This window comes from Cyanistes caeruleus, chromosome 12 (genome assembly GCF_971803275.1).
Source record: "Cyanistes caeruleus chromosome 12, bCyaCae1.hap1.1, whole genome shotgun sequence".
Classification (NCBI taxonomy): Eukaryota; Metazoa; Chordata; class Aves; order Passeriformes; family Paridae; genus Cyanistes; species Cyanistes caeruleus.
In genome coordinates, this window is record NC_141712.1 from 15,093,601 (window position 1) to 15,117,409 (window position 23,809).

The 23,809-nt window shown below is 54.5% G+C and overlaps 4 protein-coding genes across 13 annotated transcripts in view; 2 read left to right on the forward strand and 2 right to left on the reverse strand.

The window, feature by feature from the left end:
- The window catches only part of E2F4 (E2F transcription factor 4), a 12,162-nt gene extending 11,601 nt beyond the window's left edge, over positions 1-561 (reverse strand). For both annotated transcript variants that reach the window (XM_086848216.1, XM_086848215.1), the window contains exon 1: positions 375-561. In XM_086848216.1, the coding sequence (XP_086704342.1) occupies positions 375-551 (177 nt within the window). In that variant the 5' untranslated portion in view covers positions 552-561. The remainder of the gene's footprint in view (positions 1-374) is intronic.
- The window catches only part of EXOC3L1 (exocyst complex component 3 like 1), a 16,981-nt gene extending 6,748 nt beyond the window's left edge, over positions 1-10,233 (forward strand). The window contains exons 1-15 of one of the 6 annotated variants that reach the window (XM_086848206.1): positions 577-729; positions 1,438-1,661; positions 2,626-2,786; positions 3,744-3,770; positions 3,882-3,963; positions 4,243-4,903; positions 5,087-5,204; positions 5,381-5,506; positions 5,624-5,724; positions 6,149-6,259; positions 6,375-6,504; positions 7,485-7,607; positions 7,916-8,071; positions 8,403-8,527; positions 8,968-10,233. In XM_086848206.1, the coding sequence (XP_086704332.1) occupies positions 1,619-1,661; positions 2,626-2,786; positions 3,744-3,770; positions 3,882-3,963; positions 4,243-4,903; positions 5,087-5,204; positions 5,381-5,506; positions 5,624-5,724; positions 6,149-6,259; positions 6,375-6,504; positions 7,485-7,607; positions 7,916-8,071; positions 8,403-8,527; positions 8,968-9,154 (2,151 nt within the window). In that variant the 5' untranslated portion in view covers positions 577-729; positions 1,438-1,618 and the 3' untranslated portion in view covers positions 9,155-10,233. Of the gene's footprint in view, positions 1-566; positions 922-1,437; positions 1,662-2,625; positions 2,787-3,743; positions 3,964-4,115; positions 4,904-5,086; positions 5,205-5,380; positions 5,507-5,623; positions 5,725-6,148; positions 6,260-6,374; positions 6,505-7,484; positions 7,608-7,915; positions 8,072-8,402; positions 8,528-8,967 lie in introns of those variants that run through there. The other 5 variants (XM_086848207.1, XM_086848205.1, XM_086848204.1 and 2 more) reach the window with 5 other exon arrangements.
- An 875-nt stretch (positions 10,234-11,108) lies between these two features.
- Positions 11,109-13,235, forward strand: CTRL (chymotrypsin like). Its single transcript, XM_023947656.2, has 7 exons — positions 11,109-11,183; positions 11,335-11,438; positions 11,576-11,655; positions 11,878-11,959; positions 12,055-12,235; positions 12,637-12,770; positions 13,012-13,235. Exons 1-7 carry the CDS (start codon positions 11,132-11,134, stop codon positions 13,171-13,173), a joined length of 795 nt encoding a protein of 264 aa, XP_023803424.2. The 5' UTR covers positions 11,109-11,131; the 3' UTR covers positions 13,174-13,235.
- A 1,764-nt stretch (positions 13,236-14,999) lies between these two features.
- Positions 15,000-23,809, reverse strand: part of PSKH1 (protein serine kinase H1) — a 30,411-nt gene continuing 21,601 nt past the window's right edge. For 2 of the 4 annotated variants that reach the window (XM_086848211.1, XM_023947655.2), the window contains exon 4: positions 15,000-21,087. In XM_086848211.1, the coding sequence (XP_086704337.1) occupies positions 20,770-21,087 (318 nt within the window). In that variant the 3' untranslated portion in view covers positions 15,000-20,769. Of the gene's footprint in view, positions 21,088-22,191; positions 22,313-22,467; positions 22,552-23,809 lie in introns of those variants that run through there. The other 2 variants (XM_086848212.1, XM_086848213.1) reach the window with 2 other exon arrangements.

Consider the following 23,809-nt stretch of genomic DNA (forward strand, 5'->3'; position numbering starts at 1 on the left):
CTACAAACAGAGGATCGGGACGGCTGGAAAAGCCCTCCAGGATCATCGAGCCCAACCACTAAACTCCAGCACTAAACTATGTCCCCAAGCACCACATCCACAAGCCTTCTGACCAGAGGCAGTGACTCCACAGCTGTCCTGGGCAGCCCATTCCACCAGTGCCCGACCACTCTCGCCGTGAAGAATTTTTTCCTGGAATCCAATCTAAACCACCTGCTGCACCGGGCGCTGCCATGTCCGCGTTCTCCCCGTCCAAACCTGCTCCAGCCGCGGGAGGACCGGTCCCGCCGGAGCCCCGCTCTCCCGGCGGCCGCTCCCCCCGAGCCCACCCCCGGAGCAGCGGAGCCCTCTCCCGCCGCCGGCTGCCCCCGCACCAGCTTGAGGTCGAGCACGCCGTCCTTGGCCTCCTGCAGCAGCGACACGAACTTGGTGGTCAGCAGCCCCAGGCTCTTCTCGTGGCGGCTGGGCGCGCCCGCAGCCCCGCTGCCACCCCCGGGGGGCTGCGCCCCGCACTCCGCCATCTGCCCGCCGCCGGCTCCGGGGCCGCGCATCCGCTTCCGGGCCGCGGGGCTCCCCGGGAACCTCCGGGGCGGGGACGGCGGCGGGGCGGGGACGGGGGACTCCCCCCCGCCGCCTCCGGGGCTTGGGAGCTGTTCCGCTCTGCTCCCGGTGTTCCGTCAGCCCCGTCGGTTTGGGGGTTCCCGCCGGGGTTCCCCGCTAAAGCCGGGGGTGCGTCCATCCCCTCGCCGTTCTGCGGTGCCAAACCCCCGCCCTGTGGTACCGAAGCCGAGCCTCAGCCGTGTAGCCGGCTCTCAGCGCCCGGGTGACAGGGGCGGTTTGCTGCTCCAGCACACCCAGTGCCGGGCGAATCCTCCAGCCTGTGCCTGGGGAAGGCAGTTTGTGGCAGGGACACATCTCCAGGTCCATACACAGCCATGGAGGGTCCACGCCCACGTTCTCTCCTTCGGCTCAGGCTGCACAGCGCAGCCCTCCATGGTGGATCCAGTCTCGAGCGGGCTCCCACTGCGGATGGGCTGGGGTCTCACACCCCGCTATCCTCCCCGAGCCAGGGTGGCTGCGAGGGGCAGCGCTGCGGGCACGGGCAGGGCTGAGTGCCCGCAAAACAAGGGGTGCCGGTCAGGGTACACAGAGCGTGGTCTCCAGGACGAGAGGAAATGGCCTCGAGTGGAGTCAGGAGAGGGTTAGAATGGATAGCAGGGGAAATTTCTTGGTTAAGAGGATGGTCAAGCACTGGAAAAATGTTGCCCGGGGCAGTGGTGAAGTCACCATCCCCGGGTATGTTAAAAAGGCATGTGGATGTGTCACTTAGGAGCATGGTTTAGTGGTGGGCTTGGCAGTTAACGGTTCGTACTCGATGATTTTAGAGAGCTTTTCCGACCTAAATGATGCTTTGATTCCGTGATTTCTACTCCCCAGACCTCCGTCTGTCGCGGTGCCTTCCCGTGTCCCCCCTCCCCTCCGCCCCCCGTTCCTGACGTCCTGAGCTGCGGGAACACAATGAGGCCCTGAGGAGCGCGGCTGCTCCGGCTGAGGAAACGGCAGCCGGCTTCCTCCGCAGCCCTGCCCTGGCCCCGCAGCTCCGCGCAGCCTGGACACCATGGGCATGTCTGCGGAGGACGAGCGCGCCGCCAGCCCCAGAGGTAACGGGGATGATGCGCCCCGGGAGCCGGCGAGCTGGGCAGGGAAGGGATGCTGCTGCTTGCAGCACATTTTGGGGATTCCCCTGCCCTTTGCCTCATTACCCCCTCCGCCCTTACTGGACCTTTTCCCTGTGCCGGGGCTGGTGCCTTGTGTCCTTGCGGGGTGGCAGCTTGGCTGTGCTTCCTGATGGTGATGCCTGCGCCGGGGCAATACTATCCACCGTACATCTTATCCTCAAAGCTGCTGTCCTCCTCCCTAATCCTCTGGTCCCCAAGGCCGCCAGTGGCTCCCCAGCAGGGCAGGAGCCTGGCTTGGCACTGGATGATAGCCCCGCGGGCCTGCAGGGAGTGGCTGGGGATGGGATGGAGTGGGGGAATGATGAAACCAAGCACTGGGGACTGGGAATGGTGTGTGATAACTGTGCTATAGTTCTCAGCCCTCCACTGTGGCCAGGAGCTCTTTGGCATGGCTTCAGACCCTGCATCAAGGGGGACACAGCTGTGTGGGTGCTTTGGGGAGACCAGGAGTCTCCAATCCTCACCTTAACCTGGCTCTCCTTCCTGCGAGAGCTGCCTTCTCCCCATCCCTCCTGCTGACTCACTGCTGGAGTCTCAACCCTGCTGACAGCTTCTCAAGTGGCATCGGACCCCCTTAGACAGCCTGGCGTTGTGTTTGGGGGAGCAGCCGGGATGTGCACTCAGCCCGGGGACAATCTGAGCTGGCAGACTGAGTCACAGCACCCCAGGGCAGCCTTTTTGCTGCCATAGCAGCTGTGACAACCTGGGGCCATGCTGGTGGCATTTGGGGGGCCCTTGTGGAAGGACCCTCTTGGTGCCATGCTCCCCAGCTTCCCATATCCGTGTGTGCTTGGAAGTCCACCGGCAGCGAGCTTCCTGCCTCTGGCCTCAGGGGCCCTTCCTGCCCCACTTGGTTGTGCTCACTGACCCCTGGCTTCATCCTCAGATGAGGAGTGGCCGGAAGCAGAGAAGGCTGAGAAGCTGGCGAGAGGAGCTGCTCTGAAATGGGCTTCAGGGGTGTTCTACCGCCCCGAGAAACTGGAGGGGCTTGGGCATTACCGGAGACGAGAGACGCAGAGGAACAGCTCCATCCAGTCCCGGCTGAAGGTGTGTGTTTGCCCATCCCATGGACACTTGCAGCCACACACCCTCCTCAGGCAGGGATCCCAGCCATCCCCTCTTGTGTGATGAATCCTCTTTGTGTCCTCTTTTGATAAACCTTTTCCTTTGGCTGTCGCTTGGTGGGTGAAGTGCAATTACTGGGGGGAGAAGACTGCCTTCACCCTCTGCCTTACCCCCAGGCAGTGTCTGAAGTGTTAAAAGGAGTCTTCTGTGTCTCTGACCATCCTCCTGTATAAAACAAGAGGGTTGAGCACATTCCATGAGCAGTGCACCCCATCAATGCCCCATCCCAGCCCCGAAGGCCACCCTGCCCCACGGCTGGGAGGAGGCACAGAGCTCCAACCTGCCCCTGCCTGTGGGTCTCCACAGGGAAGACTCAGTTTCTACACATTTGTAAGGGCTGTCAAAGTCCTTCTGCACACCTCCCTCCTCACCCATCTCCCCTTTTGCATGACCCAAGAAATTAATAACTTCAGGACTGAATCAGTCTGAGCACCACAACTTTCTCCTGATAATTTTAGAGATGGTTTCTCCTCTTCTGACTCTGGATTAATAGTCTGGGAGGCCTCAGTGAAAGCAACTTGCTTCTGGTGATTCTTGGCACCAGGAGCAGGGAGTTGAAAGAGTGGATAGGGCATGGAGATGTGCCAGTGCCACCGCAGGGCTGGAAACGATGGCATTCCATTTGGGAGGAGGGTTTATATAGCCACTGAGGCCCTTCATGCCTTGGGGGAACATGGGAGCCCTGTGACCCACTACTCTTTTGCAGAAACAAAGTAACCTTGTAAAACTGAAAGAGACATCTGATTACTGTTTACCCGGGTCCTTGAGGGGCTGGGAGAGTGCCTGCAATACAGATCATGCAGGGCTGAGGCAAACAGCGTACAGTTCTCTTGCCTTCTGGAGCTGCTAACTGCCCTTCCATCCTTTTCTGCTCCCCAGTCAACTGTCCAGTCCTACCTGGAGGGTGTAAGTGCAGGGCTGGAGCAGCTGCGGTCGGCGGCCCAGGAGGTGCAGAGCGTGTGCCAGGACCTGGGGGCTGCACGATGGGCCCTGCTCGACAGCGCAGACCACTTCCAGGGCCTCCAGCAGATGAGGGAGCTGATGGAGGAGCATGTGCAGCTGGCCTCAGTGGTCCAGGTGCTGCCCCAGATCTTCTCGGGTAAGGCACTGCCCCAATCCTGGTCAATTTGGGCTGGAAAGCACAGGGGGAAACCTCAGTCCAATCGCAGGCTCTATGCAGGGCTGGTGGTAAAGCCTGAGCAGGTCACTCAGGCTTTGCCACGTGGGTGAATTCTTCCCCTGCTTCCCCAGGGCCTGATCCAATGGTGTTCCCAGAGCCCCAGACCTTTCCCTCACCATCTCCTTGATGACCTGCATCTATGTTGCTGGTGCAAACCCCTTCATCTCCACACTCAGTGCTGGCATCTCTCTCCCACAGTCCATGAGGTTTTTTCCCATATCCTGCAGCTGCTCCATGGGCAGCATCTCTTGGAGGCCCACGTGGAGCTCATGATGGTGGAGCAACTCCGGGATGACATCCTCTCCCAGCTGCACCTCCGCGGGCTCTCCAGTGCCCAGGCAACTGTGCTGTCCTACTTTGGTGGGCTGCAGGACCTCAATGAGAGCCTGGCCAAGCAGCTGTGGGACATTGTGGGCAGCAGCCTGCGGCTGGTGCGTGAGGACCCCGTTGTCTTTGTCACTGCTGTGAGGATCATCGAGCGGGAGGAGAAAATAGATGATACTCTGCTCTTGGAGGCCACCTTCCTGCCCCCTGGACGCCCAAAGGGCTGGAGGCAGAAGTTCTACCAGGTCCTCCAGGACACCATCACAGGAGCCCATTTCCATGCTCCCCGCATGGATGCTGAGGGGCCAGGGCTGGCCAAGCACCTGGCAGCGCTGCAGAAGGACATCGTGTCTGAGCTGCGTGTGGTGAAGGACCTGATGGTCCAGTGTGTCCCAGCTCACTACAACATCCTCAGTGTCTGCACTGCCACCTACCACCAGGCCCTCACCAGCCACCTCCAGGAGATCCTGCGGGAGGACCTGGACAAACAGGGACTCTTCCTCCTCCTCGAGTGGGCGCTCCGTGTGTACCACAGGTCAGCACCAACCCCGGCACCAACAAGCGGGATGCTGTGGAGAGCTGGCTTGTTCACCAGCTCATGGATGGGTTGGGAGAGTGTCCCTCGCTGCCAGGGGGGTGACAACCAAGAGGGCAGAGGGATGGGTGGGAACTCCTGGAAAACAGGCCTTCTGAGCCCTGCCTCACCTCTGCCTTCCAGCCCAGAGATGATGGGTCACCCTGACCTCCTCCCAGAAGTGGATGTTTCTGCTCTGGATCCCTTGATGTCCTCTGAGCTTGTGGATCAAACGGAGAGGAGATATGTGATGAAAGTCAAGGTGAGTGAGCGGGACGGGGACCCAGTGATTCCCACTGAGCCAGGAATCTGCTCTGACAGCAGCTGTAGACCATGAGCCTGGGATGAGGCCCAGGATTCGCTGCTGTGCTATGATGGGTCTCAAGGGAGTCTGTATTTGGCTTCTTGGGCTGCCTGTGGTGGGTGTCCATCCTGCAGGCTAGCGTGTTCGAGTGGATGCAGAGGACCCTCGAGGTGGAGTTCAAGGAATGGTTCAGGGAAGAGGAACCTGAGACAGACCATCAAGGCTTCTTCCAGTCAGCCTTGCCTGCCATTGTCATGCAGGTGGGACCCCAAGAACATGGGTACAGATGGGGCATGGCCATGCTGAGACCTTCCAAAAAGGAGTCCATGGCCTGCAGGCTCCCCCTGAATCACCTCCACTTTCCTCTTCTGCTGCAGATGCTGAATGAGAACATCCAGGTAGCTTCCTTGATCACCGACTCTCTGCAGCAGAAGATCTACAACATGGCCTTGGAGGAGCTTGAGGCATTCCTGGGTCGGTCAGTGGAGCCACTCACACACCTGTCCACCCTCACAGACCCTGGGGTCATGGCTAAGCATCACAGGCTGGTGGTAGAGATCTGCTGTGGGGCACCCAATGCTCATCCAGGTCACAGAAGGCTCGACAGCCTGTCTTCCCATTGGGCTGTTGTCTCAGCCTTCAGGGGGCATCAGCTCTCGGGGCCTGCTGCCCCAAATGCTTGTGTGCTGAGCCCTCCCCAGGGGACCCAGAATAGGTCCCCTGTCCCACCCTGCCCAACAATCTGTCACTCTCCAACCTGGTGGCAGGATCTGAAAGGAGCCAAGTGAGCTGGGAGGGTTTTGGGAGGTCCATGTGTCCCCAGGAGCATCCCAGGGCCAGGTGCCTGTGGTGAGACACCTGGGGCTCTGCCTGCCCGTCACGGCCGCCTCGCTGTGTTGCAGCCTGCGGGAAGCCCTGGTGCAGTGCGGGAAGGAGCACCAGCAGGACCGGGCTGTTCCCAAGTACTACATCTCCCACCTGCTGGCCGTGCTCAACAACAACCTGGCTCTCAGGTAACCTGCACCAGCAGCTGGTAGCTCTTGTTGCAACACTCACCCCCATCCTCCCTGGGACCAGTGTTCCCATTATGTTTCCCAGGCTACCTGTACCCTCTCTTCTCTCTCCTAGCAATTCTATCTCCTCCCTGCACCCTGACACTGCCTGCAGAGAAGTCCCTGCATCCCTCCAGGCTGCTCTAGACAGGATGCAGAAGAAAGCCACCCAGCTGCTGCTGGAAGAACTGCTCCAGGACCTGCAGGTATGCTGGTCCAGCACCTGAGGCTGACAGGGCTGCAACAAAGCTGAACTCAGCAAGAACAGCCCTACTGCAGCACCCCAGGCTCGAGTTTATTCCTGCCCAGGGTCGCTGCCATGTACTCTGTACCCTGCTATCACCTTGCAGACATCTCTGCCAGCCTGTCCCCAGACCTTGATAAACCACCCGATGTCTGTCGCCAACAGCACCACCCCGTATCGCTGGGGCAGATGGCTCATGGCCCCCAAATCACTAACGGACAGAGACCAGGAGCTATAGCCACCCCGAGCTGCCTCACACTCCTTCTTCTGGCTGCTCCATGGCAGCAAACCAGCTGGAGAGCAGCAAAGTCTGTGTGGAGGATACAAATCCATGTGCAACTGCCCGAGTCGTTTCCTGCTAGTGTAGTCAAAATTAGCTTTCCTGGAGTCTGGACCAAAAACCTGGAATAATTAACAACATTACTATTTAGGGCTTGAATGCCATGAAAACAAAGGAAGAGCCAAAGGGTGAAGAGCTTGCAGGCAGCAGTGGCCCCAGCAGAAAAGGGAGTATGTGCCTGCAAGCAGGAAGACAGGCAAGGACAGCAGGGCAGGAGTAGGAAATCGAAAAACATGTTATGTCTACACAAGGGAAGTGGAGTGGAAATTAAAAATAAAATCACAGCAGGACAGGCCAAAAAGCAAGTGTGTGAGGAACAGCTCATTGCTCACACCTCAGGTGCACATCATGACCCAGATAAAGCCCCAAAATGAGGCTCTTAGGGTGTCAGGGAGGGACAGCCCCAGTGTTTCCATAATTTGCTAACCTTAACCACTCTGCTGTTTTTACACTGAGTTTTGGCTGGCCCCAAGCAGGGGCTTGGGGGCTTTGCAAGGCAAAGCAGCCGTGGTGCCAGGCAGCAGGTGTAGGTGTTGTGGTGTCCTGAGCTGGCAGCTCTGCGGTGATGCAGGGCACAGACACCGCTCCTCTGCTCCCTTCAGCCCCTCTGCCTGCAGCTGCCTTCCCGCAAGTGGCTCTCCGGGTCCCAGCTCGTCGGCAGCATGTGTGAAGTGATTGACAAGTATGCAAAGGACTTCTCCCGCGTCAGGAAACCCTTGTTCACGGTACCTCCTTCAAACTGCCTGTCTGTGGGACAGGGAGGCTGGGCAGTGGGGGCTGTGCTGGGGGGCAGGATGCTGGGAGCACTGGAGAGTCTGTGTCCTCTGGAGAGTCCAAAGAGCACTGCCACACCGAGATGTTCAGGGCTTCCCCTAAATCCAGCTGTTTTCTCTGTCCCTTCGGCCAGGGGCTTCCCGGGAGATTGTTCCCATAGCTTGGTATTGTATCAATCCCTTTTGCCTCTGCCTTTCTCTGGGGAGCTGGGGTCTGGACATGCAGGCAATGCCAGCACTAACAGCTGTTCCCTGCCCAGCTCCTGCTGGCGGAGAGCGAGCTCCTGGTGGCAAACCAGTACCTGCGGGCACTCCTGCAGAAGAAGATGGTGTGCAAGAGCCGGGAGGAGCGGGGCCAGCTGTGCCACCGCCTGCTGCAGGACGCCACACAGCTCCGGGAGCTCTTCTGTGGCCTGGTGAGAGGGGCCTGGCTGCGGTGGGGTGCTGGGGCTGCACCATGGAAAGGGAGCATCACCTCATCCTCCTGCTCCCCTCCAGCCCACAGCCCATGAGCAAATGGGGCTCTTACACTTGGGTGGCTGTGAGGCCAATATGGGAGGAACTGACTGGATTAGGGACTCTGGGAACCATCACCCTGCCCAGCAGCTCCTGATGGGAGGGACATGCTGAATGGGAAGACACAGCTGCATGGGCTCAGGGCCCACGTAGGCACTGAGGATACAGCTGTATCCCCAGCCACTGTAGTGACCTCCTCTGGGTCTCACACCTGGCTGCTTTCCCTCCCAGGGCCTGGACAAGAGCCAGCAGAGCCTAGAGGCTGTTTTTGCCCTGCGGGAGCTGATCTGCCTCAAAGACCCAGCACTGCTCAGCCTGGAGGTGCTGGGCTTCATCAACAAGTACCCCGATGTCAGGTAAGGTTCTCCCTGCAGGAGGGGATAGGTGAGCCTGCTCAGGAGAGACAGTCTTGGGCTGTATGCTGTGAGGTGGCACAGCAGAGCAGGCAGAAACCTGAGCCTTTACCCCCTTCTCCCTGAGGTTTCCTTTTCCCATGCTCCAGATTTGAAGGGTTCTTGAAAAGTCCCAAGGGCAAAGGTGTGAAAAAAACAGCAGTTCTGCCGTGGCATTTGCACATCTGTATTTGGTGGCCAAACAAACTGTGAAAAGTGACAAAACACCAAATTAGAAATGTCAAAAACAAATTCAAAAGGTTTGGGGGATTGTTTTCAAGAAAATGCTACTTTGCCTGGTGCCCAGTACCAGTTTTCCCCTGGCCTTGGCTTGGCTTCTCTGGATTGGGGGAGGTGTGCAGGACACGAGCAGTGCCCAGGCTCACCCCTGGCTCTCTGCCCAGCGATGAGCACATCTCCACCTTGCTGGATATCCGCGGTGACGTCTCCAAGGAAGTGCGGCACGTGGTGCTGGAAATGATGGCTCAGCACCCCCAGGTCCTGCCAGAAGGCTACCAGCCCATCTTCAGCACCATCCTGGTCCCTGTGCCAGAGCTTCCCTTCTGCCTTCGCAAGGGCAAGTGTGCCTGACCCTGCCTGGCACCGGTGCCCCGCTGGTCCCAGGTAGGGGCTGTGTGGGGCAGCTCTGCGGCTGTGTGTGGTGAGAATGGAGGTGACGTGTGGCATCCCCTACACGCAGCACCTTGTCCTGTCTTGGGGACACTCTGGGTAAAGGCCACCCTCCTCTGGTCTTGCCCTGTGAGAAGATTGTCCCCTGCAAGCACCAGTCCTGGGATACCTGGACTGGGGGAAATCCTACCTGTAGCTATTTTGCTGGCCTGCTTGGACAGTGACTGGGGGCTGCTCAGGCCTGGCCCATTGCCTGCAGGAGAAAGAAGAGATGCAGAATGGACAGGAATCTGCAGCTGGGGCAAATTCACGTCTCCATGGGGCTGCAGGGATGTTTGGGTTTCCCCAGGTGTCCAGACAGCTCCCTGAGCCAGTGTGTCCCAGCCATGGGAGGCTGTTACCATTCCAGCTCTGAGGGACACTGGAGCCTTGCTGGGGCCAGGCTGGCCAGGAGGGTTTCAGCCTTGGGAGGTCCTCTGGGCTCAGCCCTGGAGTTGGGTGTTGCTGTTCCACCAAGCTGGGCCCTGCATGGCTGGAGTTGAGCAGCTGAGCCAGCTCATCATGGCTCATGGGTGCAGAGAAGAGCACAAGGTGGTCTCCCCACCCTGGACAGTGCCATCAGCCCTATCCCTGCTGGCACAAAGGGACAGCTCTGAGTTCCTGCTGACCTGCCAGTCTCCTGCTCTGGCTCATTTGTCAGCATCCAATGCAGGATTGGAGCTGGAGGCTCTCAAGCTGCATGGAGTGTGGTCGTGCCTGGTGTGTTGCCTTGCTCCAAGGTTCCTCTGTGATGGGCAGCATCACCCTGAGCACTGGCTCTCCCTCCATCCTCTGCTGCTGCCAGCCCTTGGCATCTCCTCCCAGGTGCCATATGAAGATCAGGAGCAGTCTGTGTCTCTGCCTACACCCTTGTGCCCAGCCCCTGCAGCGCCCTGGGAGACCTCCATGCTCTACCATGCTTCCCACCCTGGGATGGGCCACACCCCACTGTCCTTGCATGGTACCACTGCTGCAAATAAAGGCCTAAGCTCTGCACTCGCTCTCCAGTGTCCAGGCTCTGCTCCCTGGAGGGTTGGGGCAGGGATCAGGGTATGTGGGTGGCACAGAGGGAGGGATCTATCCCTGTGTTCAGCATCACCCTAGATCTGGCTCCCTGTACCCTGTGCCAGCCCAGGAGACCATCCAGGACACAGGGGATGATGCAGACACTACATACCCATTGTCCAGGACAGAGGGGACCCCAGCCCTGGGTCAGGTGGCTGCAGTGCTAGAGGGATGCTCAGTGAAGGGCTCAACTTCAGCTTGAGGAGGTGCCCACTGTCCTCTCTGGGGCTCATGATGTGCTTGTCCAGCAGGGCACAGCTCCCACCTGCCTGGGAAGGTGTCTCCCCTTCCCACCTGCCCCCGTTGGTTCTGGCACTTGTTCACTTGCACCGTGGACATTGTTCAAAGGTCTGGCCCTGAGCCTTGGGAACATCCAGCTGGGACCACCTCCGGCTCAGGCCAGGACTTCATGGCCATGTGGAAAAACAGCTCTAGTCCCAACAGATCTGAAACAAGTCTGAGCACGGGATAACCTCCCACCCCAGGCACTGGTGCCCACCCCAGCATGTCTAGACCCACTGCAAACCCAGCTGTGTGCCCACAGCCAGCCCCCTGTGCCCTCCTCCATCACAGCCCTGTGGTGCTCTCCCACTCCAGCTCCACAGGCTGCAGTCAGAACTAACACAACCCATGACAGCAAAAGCCCAAGCCCTCCAGGTGTCTTTTGACAGTACCTTCCCATGTGCCTGTTTGTGTGAGGCATGGTACATGCCTGTCACTGCTACCCACTGCAAGGCCACAGGGTGACCTTAACCCGGCCAGCTATGAGCCACGTGGCTCCCTGGCTGCTATAAAGCTCATGGTCCCCAGGGGTTCAGCCTATCTCCTTTCAGGATGGCGTTCCTGTGGGTAGTTGCCTGCCTGGCCCTTGCCAGCGCCGTCTCAGGTAAGCGCTGCCCATGGGTGTGGGAAGGTCTTTGGGGTGCAGCAGGATGCCAGGGAGGGTGACACTGAGCCACCCATGCCAGCACAAGCTGCCCCCAGATATGAGTCCTGAGCTTTTGGGTCACCCTTGTGCCCCTGTGCCTCTCCTGCAGGCTGCGGGGTGCCCGCCATCAGTCCCTCGGTGACCTACAACGAGAGGATTGTCAACGGGCAGAACGCTGTGCCCGGCTCATGGCCGTGGCAGGTGTCCCTGCAGGTACAGCACCATCCTGCTCCTGGGCACTGCTATGGCCAGCCCAGTGCCACTGTCGGGCACCATGGGGACCTCTGCCTGTCCCCAGCTTGGGGGTGTTCAGCCCGCCCAGCCCCAGCTCTTCTCTCTTCCCTCCCCAGACCCGCACAGGATCCCACTTCTGCGGTGGCTCCCTGATCAGCCAGTACTGGGTCGTCACAGCTGCCCACTGCAACTTCGAGTAAGGAGTGATGCCTGGCCAGGGCCAGGGCCTCGGAGGGCGCTGGGCACCTCTGAGTGGCACTCGGGCCAGCCCCAAAAGCCTGAGCAGCCCAGGGCTTCCTCCCCAGTTGTCCCCATGGTGGCTTCCCTTGGGTTCCTCATGCCCTCAGTGCTGCTCCCAGCCAGAGGGAGTCGGGTGCTGACTGGACACACGCCCCTGACTCCCTCTCACCTCTCGCAGCCCGCTCAACCACGTTGTCGTCCTCGGGGAATATAGCCTTGCTTCCAACGCTGAGGCCATTCAAGTGAAGACCGTGTCCAGGGTGAGCCAGGAGACCTGGTCCTGGGGCTGCAGCTCTGCGCTGCGGCTGCTCCCACAGGGCAGGCACAAAGTGCTGAGGTGCTTCTCTCTCTGCAGGCCATCACCAACCCCGGCTGGAACCCCAACACCATGAACAACGACATCACCCTGCTGAGGCTGTCCACGCCCGCCCAGCTGAGCTCCCGTGTGTCCACCATCTGCCTGGCCCCCGCCAACCTGGTTCTGCCCACCAACGCCCGCGCTGTCACCACCGGCTGGGGACGCACCAACCCCAACTGTACGTAACCTGCAGCTCCAGGGAGGGCTGTGTGTAGCTGCTGTTCCTCCTCGGGGCTCTGAGGGTTCAGGGGTGCCTGTGGGGGTGACATGTCCTGTATGTGTGGGAAGGGGGGAGCTGGGAAGTGGAGTAAACCTGTCCGAGTGTGTACCAGTGTGCACAGGGGTGTAGGTGTGTGTGAAAGCCAGGGATGACTGTGCACAGGCACAAGCCTGCCGTTTCTCAGGGCTGCCTGTACAAGGTGATCCTGGGGAAGGGAAGAAGGGGTTTGTTGGCATGGAGGAGGAAGGCACTTTGTATGGCAGCACCCTTGCACCAGTGGAAGCTTGCCCAGGGCACCTGTGTGCTCTCCAGGAGACTCACAGATACCAAGGTGATCTAATGGTTCTTCTTTCCCCTAGCCCAAGCTTTGGCAGCAGTTCTGCAGCAGGTGACTGTGCCCCTGATCCCCCAGTACCAGTGCATGCAGTACTGGGGCAACAAAATCACCAGTGCCATGATCTGTGCTGGTGGGGCTGGTGCCACCTCTTGCCAGGTAAGGAGCCAAGCTCCTGCTGCACAGGGTGGGTGGAGGAGGAGGAGGATATGAGGGGTCTTGCTGAGATCCCATTGCATCCCAGGGAGGGTGGAGGAGCAGCGTACGTGGGGTCTTGCACTTATGGAACCAGATATTTAAGCTGCAACACCTGGCTGTGCGCAGGGGATCAGGTGGCTGGGGTGGCAGGGACTGGTTTGGAGCAAGTGCCAGGAGCACTAAGCAGGAATCTTCTCTGCAGGGTGACTCTGGTGGACCTCTGGTGTACCAGACTGGGAATGGCTGGATGTTGATTGGCATTGTCTCCTGGGGAACCTCCAACTGCAACATCAACACACCGGCCATATACACTCGTGTCAGCCAGTTCCGTAACTGGATTGACACCATCGTTGCTCAGGGATAAAGCTGCTGCCAGCGTGATCCCTTCACTGGGATTAATAAAGCATCAGCATTTGCTTGTACCAAGTACTGCCTCTGGCTCCTTTCTTCTCATGATGCAGGGCAGGGTGAAAGACACATGGAGGAGCCTGGGGCACCCCATGCTTGTCCTGAACCTCAGCACTTCCCAGAGCTGGAGCTTGGTGCCCAGCTGGGACACAGGGGGAACTACCAAACTAGGACAGGATGCTCAGGCAGAGGGGGAGCAGGGCTGGCTGTGGCTCAAGGGCTACTCAGAGGGTCTTCAAGCACACCCTGGCACCAACCTAGGTAGTGCTGAAGGTTGGGAGAACGGTCCTCCCACTGACCTGGGTGCAAGGTGCCACCAGGGAAGGGACTGTGTAGCTGCAGCTCTGCACCACAAAGCACTGCTCAGCTGGCAGTGAAAGGTGGGTGTTGGGTACACAGGATCCTAAAGGATCCCTGCCTGCAGTTTAAAGCCATGATTTGTGTAGCAGCTGGGAACACAGAACTGGAAGGGAGAATTGCCATGGGCAGCTCCAGCTCTTGGGGAAGGTGGGAGAGGATGGCTGGAGAACAGTACCTGCTTCACACCTGCAGATCTGCCAGGTAATGGCAGGAAACCGAAGGCCATTGCAAACGAAAATGTGAAGCTGAAAACAAATTTCAAGGCCAGGTGATAGGCTTTCACTCAAATGGGTTCTTGAGACAATAGCTGGTGGGGAAAAAAAAGAGCCTTGTGTGACATGGGAGTAGCAAGACACGTGCACAACGAATTACAATCTGGTTCTCAAAATAGAGCTGGTTATAAGGCACTGTGGAGAGAAGAAGCAGGATCAGACTGTCCCAACATGAGATGTGGGGTTTAGTTTTCCTTACCAGTGATGTGAAGGTGATACAACACCTTCACTGTGTGAATCACAGCCCCCAAAATGTAATCGCTCTATTAAGCAGTGTGACACTACACAGGGACACACTGATGGGAAGGGGGATGGAACATCAATGGAGGGCAAACACAAATAGTCTGGCCCACATGACTGAGTTTAAATAAAAATCTGTTCAAGTAAAGCCTAGGGCTAACAAATTTTAGTTTGGCTGGGTAAGAGTTCGTTTTATTCAGTGGTCTGCTCTGAAGGGAGCATCTAACTCACCTTAAAGGCAAGTGAACAACAGAGATGTGGGGATGGACCATGCAGGCAGAGACAAGTGGTGGCTATAGGGAACTTCAAACAGGAATGACCAACTGTAGCACTATAGATCATCTGGTCTGTGTGCTGAGCTGCCTGTCAGCTCTGCCACCCCTGGGATGGGGTCCTCTGCCCCTGGAAAATCCTGGAGAGGAGGTGGCTCAAGAGGGGTGTGCATTGTTATTACTTGATATTACAAGTTTTCCTGCTGGAAACTTAAAAGCTGCTCAGAGCAAAACTGGAGAGGTGATGAGTGGGTGTGGAGAAATCAGAGCATTCCTTTGGCTCAGTCTACAGCCAAAGAGAAATAAACAGAATGTCCCAAAGTGCCTGTTCTGCCTCCCAACCATATCTTCCAGCAACAGCCTGAGTGCCTGCCTCATCCAGGGCATCCCATGGACATCCCAGCCCCGCACAAGGTCTCCCCTGGACAGCTCCTGGCCTGGCAGTTGTGGTAAAGAAACCAGCAAACCCTTTGATGGGCACTTTGGTACCTCTTGCTGTGATCTAAGAACAGAGGGGTGAGAACCTCCTGGCTCTGTGTACTTACTGACCATCATTCCCAGCCTGGAAATCGTTGCCCTCCAGCAGCCAGCCCGTGGGTGATCCACCAGGCAGAAGTAAGGACAGCAGAGCCATGGGGTACACAGAATACATGGACATGTTTTAGCAGACCGAGTACACCAAATAAATAATTCTGTACACTCTAACTTGAACATTACAGACTAATTACAATGGGTCTGACCTCATCTGACAGGACCTTAGAGTAGAGCCAGGACTCGAAAGGCAAGGCACAGAATGGGACACTTCTCAAGACAGTCCCATGAGGAGACCGACAGGATGAGACCGGAATCACCTCCAAACTGTTCCAACCCAGCACAGGAAACTGGGCAACCAAAAATAACATCGAGTGCCGGAAGATCTCCGATCCCAAGAGCTTCCCGGGAGGTGTCCTTCCGTAGCGAAAGGCAACAGGAAAACTCATCTGGGTGTTCATGCAGGAGCTGCTGGTTTGTATCACACCTCGCCGGGGCCGCGGATCTGCTCCACACATCGCTTCCACGCTCAGCAGACAAACAGTGCAACGGCCTCTGCAACAGCAGCCAGAGCTCGCCGTCACACACGAGGGACTGACAGCATCACCAGGCAGGGGACAGGGGGAGAAGGGACAATTGTCACCAGGCAGAGCTCCCCATGCCCTCGGCACCCCGAGGGCGGAAGGCACTGAGCTCCACGATGCCGCTTACCACCGCACATCCCTGGTGTTCACATTTATTTCTTTGGGAAGTTTCCTGCACAGTAAGGCACAGCTGACATGCAGCACTTGCCTTGGAGTGCTGCACTCTTGATCCAGGGTGAACGAGGAGATTGAGTGGTCAAAAAAAGCACCAAAACCCTCCCAAGAGTAGTGAAGGCAACTTGGGGCTGGGTACATGCACTGAGTGGTACAGTGACACTTTCTGGGAGAAAGCTGAGTGGTTGAGAGGCCTGGACACAACCACCCTCCCTGCAAATTCTAGGGCTCACACTGGTGCCAAAGAAGCCAATGTCTGTGTTGCTTTCCATCATTTAGAAAACTAAATTAAGTGAAACAATTGAGATTTTAATTTATCCCACCTCAACCCCCCCCAAATCTTCAGTATCATTATTTAAAATAACATGGCCCCACACAGCCTAATTAGAAGCCTGTAACAGCCACACAGTAGCTGCCCTATGTGGTACAAGACTGAGCTGAGCCTACACTGCAGGTTCTCAAAGGCACTATACAGAAGCTTTTACCTTGCCCTAGGACTTGCCACAGCTCCTGCAGAGCCAAACCCAGAGCTCCTGCCCAGCAGCCAAGTGAACCATCATTCCTATTCCAGTTTGTGCATCAGATAAAAGTTGACTCTCTTAGTACTGCAGCCAAACACCCGGGTAGACAACAGGACTGAGAAATGGTGCAGGGCCTCAGAAATGGTGTAAATTATCAGAACAGAAAATATCTGGCCTAAAAGAGGAAAGTGCCCAGATTCCAAAGAAGAGTGTGAGGGTTTATCATGTCCAGAATAAACACGTGAAGCAGGCCCTACACTGCAGCTGGTTTCCACATCACTACCAAAGCCAGCAGGTCTGAGCCCTCTCGTCTGGGCTTGAGCTCCTGACAAGGCTCTCAAGCTTTCCTTCACGTACAGCTGTGTGCTTCCAAGAACAACACAGAGCAGGAGCATCTGGATGCTATCACAACTGCAGTGTTAAACCTCTTCAGGATCAAAGGAAGGGTGGTTTCTACCCCCACTGGGTTGATGTGTTAAGATTTTTAGAAGCCTGAGTGAGAAGTAAATTAAACATGGTAACTGCTTAAGGAAAATACACTACGTACTCAAAAACTTGGATGAGAATCTTTAGACTTCCTCATACAATTTCTGCAAGACTTTTTTGCATTCTTTTCCAATAACCCACAACAAAAATAATAAAAATCAAGGAACCAAGAGGCCACATTCTTTGAAGCTGTAATTCTCTCCCCCAAGAGAGCAAAAGGATGGGATTGTTTTGCACAGTACTGCTAAGTTCCAAAAGACAAACCATTCTAAATTCCCTTTACTCCTCAAAGAGCATCTCACCCAGAAACAGCGAGGAGAGGGCTGTGCTTGGACAAGGACACACCACAATTTGCCACTAGGTGTCATTCCAGCTCCACTTCCCCTGCGTGAACCACAGCAGGCAAAGCAGAAGAAAACTCAGACCTGCACCCCAGCTAATACAGAGACTGCATTGCGTGGTGGTCTGGAACAGGCAGGTGTTACCTCTGTCCTCCCTGCACATTCAAGACCAGAGGAAGGTTTCCAAAAAAAACTCTGCAGGCCAAATTAAGAACCACCATTAAGAGTCGAAGGACATAAAAAAAATTAAATGAAAGAGCAGAAAAAAACATTTCAGAGAGATTTTAGTTTCTAAAATCCCCAAAAAAAGGCACTCCTGAAAAGTGTAAACTCCTGAGACTTAAGACCAACTGAGCACTGAGCTGCTCCTGTGGGATGAAGGCAGATGATCAAGGTAATTCACAGTGAAGAGCTTCTTAGAGGACAGATTGAAGGCACCTGGACTATGGCTCAGAATTACAGCACTTTGCCTGTCCTCAACCCCTGCACCACACCCAAACTGGAAACATGTCCCTCTTGCAAGAATAAAAGCACCTGAGGAATTGTTCTTAAGCTGGAACTTCCAGCGTGGCATTTGGACCATCACAGTTTTCCAGACTGAGTGGAAGATCACTGAGGACTCGAGGGTCACTTGGACAGAGGTCTGTTCATCTTCCCTCAGCCCACACATCTGGCTACAAAGTTCCTACAAATACTGGATTTAGGAAAAGAAGAGGGAGCGAGCCAAGGGTGTTAAAAAACTGAATGATGGAAGGAAAGCCTGTAAAGATTTTCCCAAGTTTACACTGTTTTTTTCCATCCAAACAAGAAAACGTTGCATTTGTGAAAAGAATTAGAGTTCTTTTTTTCAGAAAAGCCAAAGCTCTTTATGGGATGGCCTTGGTCCTCTTCCCGCAAGTCCCAAGCAGTGGAGCGCCCGAGGACCGGAGACACCTCAATACCACGGAGAGGCAGCTGCAGCTATCCAGTATTCTCATGTACATGAGGATCCTCCCTTCTGCCAATTCACCCCTAGTCACAGAGCACCACCACCAAAACCTGACACTGTCAGGAACCTACACAGCAACATCCTGCTTTCCCAAAACATATTCCAGCCCAAAGCAACCACAAACAATCGCTCCGAACTTCTCCTGGTGAAAAAACAGTTGTGGAAAAGATCAACAAAGCAAAAATTGTCACAGATGAGAAGATTCTTGTTCTGCTTTGTGAAGGTGGAGAAACAAGTCTGGTTACCCCAGAGCTTTATGTATTCCTCATCCTATAAGAGAAGGACAAAGGAACAGCATGGGCAGGCACCTGCATGATGCCTGTGCATTTTGATGATCTAGTGGTTAAGGGGAAGGGTCTCAGTTCTACAAGTCTTGGCTCAGTTCATCAGTTTGACACCCTCACACAGGCAAAATCCCTGTTTTATGGATAAACATGCAGGATAATTGGTGGAGGTTAAAGCAATCACAGTGCTTGAAGTGAGCTCCAAACACACCAAAGCCTCTTCAAGTAATGGCTCAGAACCAGAAGAGCTCCGAGGGAGCCTCCTGCCACCACCTGACCTGCAGGGCCCCCAGGGTCCAGCTGATAGTGGCCTTAGAGGGGCTCCTGCTTTTGGAGACCTGTTTGCAGTACCACGAGGGACACCAAACTGTTTATGAAGCACAATGTAGCAAGCTGCCTGCTTTGTCAGAAATCACATCTAGTTTATAGTTCATGGTAACAAACTAGGGAAAAACAATGTGAAGAGGTAAAAGATGCTGAAAACATTTTTGTTTGCAGACCACAGAGTTGAAAAAAACCCAAAATTTGCAGAATTCTGCAGTACCTGTTAATGCTGATGGAAGAAAGACTGTGCGACATGGTAGGACAGGTTGCTCAGAGAAAGGGCAGCCTGCAGAGGATGTGAGGTTTTCAAAATAACAGGCAAAACCACGCAAAGGATTTCAGATTCACTCCTGCTACACATAGTGGCTGTCCTCAAGTTTCTTCTGCTGCATTCCGCACCACATGCTTGGGCACACCAGGCTATTTACAGCCCATCCCACCTTTGGGGCCGGAAGCACACCCCCAGAAATCCCCCTTTTATTTTTTGCCTCAGCACAGAAAACTCAAATCTTCTCCCACTAAAGCAGCTTTGCTGTTTGCTGACTAGGAGTGACTGTGAGAGCTCCTTGGAGATGTGACTGACCAGCCCTGCTGACACTGAAACACAGTAGCACAGGCATCAAACCTAGGAAAAGGCCAAGCTCACCAGCCCTTGAGCTTGGACTGCCTGCACCTCCAGCCCAGAGCCAAGCAAGCCCTTCCCAAGTGCACAGCACAAAGCAAATCGTGTGGCTTCGTAAGAAGTTTCAAGCACCAGCATTTTCCTTCACTGCTGATTTTGTCTCTGCTACCATGAGAAGCCAAATCCATCCTGTGCCATCAGCCCCACTTTGCTGCTCTAACTAGTTGGGAAGATATCTCAGCAGGCTTGCACAAAGCTCAGCTCTGCAGCCCCCACCTCCCCTGAGAGTCCTTCATAAGAGGCCACTTCATCAGCTACGTGGCACAAGGACACCTGAAAAGCAGCTTTTTCCTGGTGAACTTAAGTCACCCCTCACAGCTCTAGGGGATTTGTACAATGTCTCCAGGGTATTGTCACTGCTGACACTCCTGGACCAGGCTTCCACTACTCAAGCGCTCACCCTGATGCTATGGAACCGTTTCTGGCCACCCCAACAGCTCCCACACCGCTGTCCCAAAGCAGGGATGGCAGTGCTGGGGCAGCACAGGCACACAAAGCAGGGGAGCCCTGTCAAATCTGCAGGCAGGGAGCAGCCTGGAACCACCAAAGTCTGGCGCAGTGACGTGGTCAGTAACACTGTGCTTACAGTGGTTATAGCCCATCTCAGCTCTGGGGTGGGAAGCACATCCCTAAAACTTCCTCCCTCTTTTTTTCCCCTTAGCACAAAAAACCTCAACCTTCTCAATCTTCTTCTGAAGGGTGCAAGGTGCATAACACGTCAGAGACACAACGGAGCCACGAGAAAAACACACCCTGCAGGACAGGCACTGGTCTTGCTGCAAACAGGGAAAGGACAATTCCAGGGGTAAAGCTTTGATGTCAGGCAAGTGAGCCTTGACGTCATCAGGAGGATGGCAGCCCTTGGGGGAAACCTCGCAGCTTCCCAGCCCTGGTGGAAAACTGCTGTCTGGCATCTCTTTGGTGAGGAGCTGGTGGGCAGCACACCAGTGAGTCAGAGCTATCCCACTTCTAACTGCACATGACTCATTCCAGTTTCACTGCAAAGGCACCACGGAGTCTGACTAAACCAGCTCAAAATCTCTGTATACATAATTTTTAAATACATATACACCCCCACACGTGTATGTGCACACATGGGCGTGCATGCACAGACACACTAAGCGATTTCTTCTTTTTTCCATACACAAATGTGAGAAACTAAACGCTCTGCAATTAATAAATAACTATGAACAACCAAGCTCCTGGGCTACAGAAAGAGCTCTTCTCCCCACGTGGCTCCTTAATTCGTGCATTCCTTGAGGCTCTGAGCCCACAAGGACTCCCCCGTTTCTGGCGCGAGACCCCGTGGCACGGCTCGCAGGGTGTGACGGCCACCACAAGGTTCCCTCTCCTCTGCACGGGGTGAGGGGGACACCTCCTCATGGACGGGGGGAACGCCTGGAGGGAGGGAGGGAGGAACCTGGCTGTTCCTCGCTGAGTGTGTGCACACCTGCAGCACAGAGGAGACCTCTGGCAGGGCGCCCGGCGGGCGCTCAGCCCGTGTACTGCTGCTGGTAGCGCAGGTTGAGCTCCCGCAGCTCCCGCTCCCGCACGCGCCGCGACTTGTTGGATTTGGTGGAGCGGCTGGAGCGGGTGGACTGCGCTGACTTGGTGCTCTGGCAGCGGGAGGACGCCCTCTTGAGAAGGTTTTGCGAGATGGAACGGTGCAGGTTCTTCATGGAGGAGGAGGCGGCCATGCTGACCACCCACGGGTGCTTCAGGGCCTGAAGGGCCGTCATCCTGTCACTGGGGTCCACCGTGAGCAGACGGTCAATGAAATCCTTGGCCAGGTTGGACACACTGGGCCAGGGCTGAAACACAAAAGAGATGGTTGGAATGAAACATCCCGGCACAGCTTTGCTGATTAATTAATTCCTCCCATGTCTGCAAGGCGCTTTGGGGCGTTGTGCTGCTTCCCTTCTCTCTTTTACCCTCAAATCTTCCAAGCTGTAACTAGCAGTATCTGCCCAAGAATGAGACACAACTACTTCACGTTAGGGGAAGAGGCTGAAGTATGGAAAACATCTGCAGGTACACAGGTGCAGAGTAGATCCCTTCAGCAGCTGGATTCAGGCACTCAGTAGCTGATCCTCCAGCCTGCAGACACTTCCACACCCACCGCACACACTCAAGGGTCTCAGTCAGATCCAACCATCTCTCCAGCAGTGGCTGGGACTTCCCTGGTCCACTGGGTCCCCAGATCCTCCTGGAGTTTTGTCCTTGTGTCCACACACACACATGGACACCCCCAGCCTCCAGGCCCTTTCCCCCTTGTCCAGCCCCACGTTCTCCAGCAGTCACACACTCAGTCACACCCCCACCACACGTCCGTGCTTGCTCCAGCTGCTGCACCGTGACACACACAGGCTCCCAGAACCATGGCCTGCTCCAGCTGCTAGTCCTTCCCACCTCATCTTCTCACAGCAGCTCCCAAAGTTACACAACTATTAGAAGACACAGAAGCACAGTAAATGTATCTGACTGCAGACCCTCCCCTGTCCAAGTGTCACTGCAGGGACAGGAGCCCTATGAGAACCCTCAGGATTCTGACACCAGACCCACAGGGCTCTTCATCTTAAGGCACACATCTAGGGAGGAAGCACTGACCTCTGCACTGATCCTGGAACCAAAACTAGGCAGAATTTTCTGCTGTGGAACTTGGTTCTCGCTCCCACATGGAAATTTAGATGTTGCTACTCGTTAACCCTGGAACAGCAGCTCAGCCCAGCTGGAAACAACCCCCACAAAATGTTCTAAATATATAGAAATGTGAGATATAAGAAATTTTCAATATGTTTACCATGGGAAGAGGAGGGAATTTGTTTTACAATATGTTAGTTTTAAAGAAACAAGCCCAAAATAATTAATTAGTCCTTTAATAAATATCCTCCCAGCACACCCAAGAATGGCCATAGGAACTTATGAGTCAAATACCTACAGCCACAAATGTTGAATTGTTTCATTTCTGACAAAATACTGTATTTGCACTAAGTTGGGAAGTGAGAACATTTCCTTCAGCATGAGGAGAAGGCTGGGCTGTGGACAAAGGTGGAAATAAATGTGACAAAATACCCTCCACTGTAAGGATAGAGAGGAGGAGGCAGCATGAAAAAAACCAGAAAATCCCAAGTGGTCAATGAAGCCAGGCAAGAGCAGATTTCTGCAATCACTGGGTATTTTGGGGGTCTCACCTGTCCTGAAACCACCAATACTGAATTTTTCAATTCTGTGGAGATCACATCCCAAGCTTCATTAAAAATAGTCTGAGCAGATTCCTGCAATGAAGATTTCCATATAATAATGGTGATATATATGTAACTGAGTGGACCCACCCATGTCTAGTTAAAAAAGCAAAAGTCTGCTATTCCATGTCTCTCATTCTTCTCTTCATTGGGTGAGGAAGAAAAGCACACAGCTATTTTAAAATTCAGGGTTCACTGACTGTACAACCAGAAATAATGCCCTTTTCTTGTGCAAAAGGTCTAAAAAAGGTATGTCCTGATTTTTTGGAGGTTTGTAATTCATTGCTATAGAAAGCAATTTTCTTTTCAAAAGATTCAAGGCACCAGCAAGAGAACAGATCCCTGGGAGGATTTTTTAATGAAAAGGAGGATGGTGTAAGAGTTACAGCACTGCTCCCAGCCCACGGCCTGTCAGTGCATGGCCAGGAAAGGTGAACTTGAACTTTAGTTGAGGAACTGGCTGTGAGGGGGATCAGGGTACCACAGTCTTGATTTACAAGGACTAAAACAGTCTGGCTTACTCAGCTGAAGTGGGATACATGATCACTGCCAGTAACTATGCAAGAGAAGAGACTGAAAATGATATTAACTACTTGGTATAAGGAAAATATTGCTATGTGAATAAAAACCTATAAATCTTCCTGAACATATTCAGAATAGAAATGGAAATACTTGGTGCTCAGGGAGGAAGCACAGCCTTCTCCTGCAAAACAGATACCACTTCTGTGCTTGAAACAAATCAACTCTACTCTACATTTCAATAATTAAATCCATTAATAAAATAAAAATTCTAGCTTTTCTGTCAGAGAATCATTAATGTTGGAAAACACCTTGAAGATCGTCAAGTCCAACCATAACCCAGCACTGCCGTGTTCAGCACTAAATAATTTCCTCAAGTGTCAAATCCACAGGTCTTTTCAACACTTCCAGGGATGGTAATTCCACCACTGCCCTGGACAGCCTGTTCCAGTGCCTGACCACACCTTCAGTGAAGAACTTTTTCCTAATATCTGATCTAAACCACCCCTGGCGCAACTTGATGCCATTTCTTCTTCCCCTGTCTACTGCTTTATAAAGAATATAATTATAATATATCAATAAAATTAATTTGTCACAACCTGCCTTAAATGACTTTTTCTTAGCTGATGAAATATACCTTGGCAATGAATGGTAAGAAAGAAAACAGGTGCTTGTTAGAACAGAACAGGGACAAATTTTGATCACAGACTCCTGAAAGTGTTTGTTTATAAAGAAGGTAAATGAAATAGCAAAAATCCTTTTTCAAGTTAGT

Bases quoted from the DNA above. Each gene is read 5' to 3' on its own strand.
- CTRL (XM_023947656.2), top strand. From the start codon at position 11,132: ATGGCGTTCCTGTGGGTAGTTGCCTGCCTGGCCCTTGCCAGCGCCGTC. The intron at 11,656-11,877 runs GTAAGGAGTGAT...CACCTCTCGCAG, and splicing joins GCTGCCCACTGCAACTTCGA to CCCGCTCAACCACGTTGTCG. The intron at 11,960-12,054 runs GTGAGCCAGGAG...CTCTCTCTGCAG, and splicing joins AAGTGAAGACCGTGTCCAGG to GCCATCACCAACCCCGGCTG.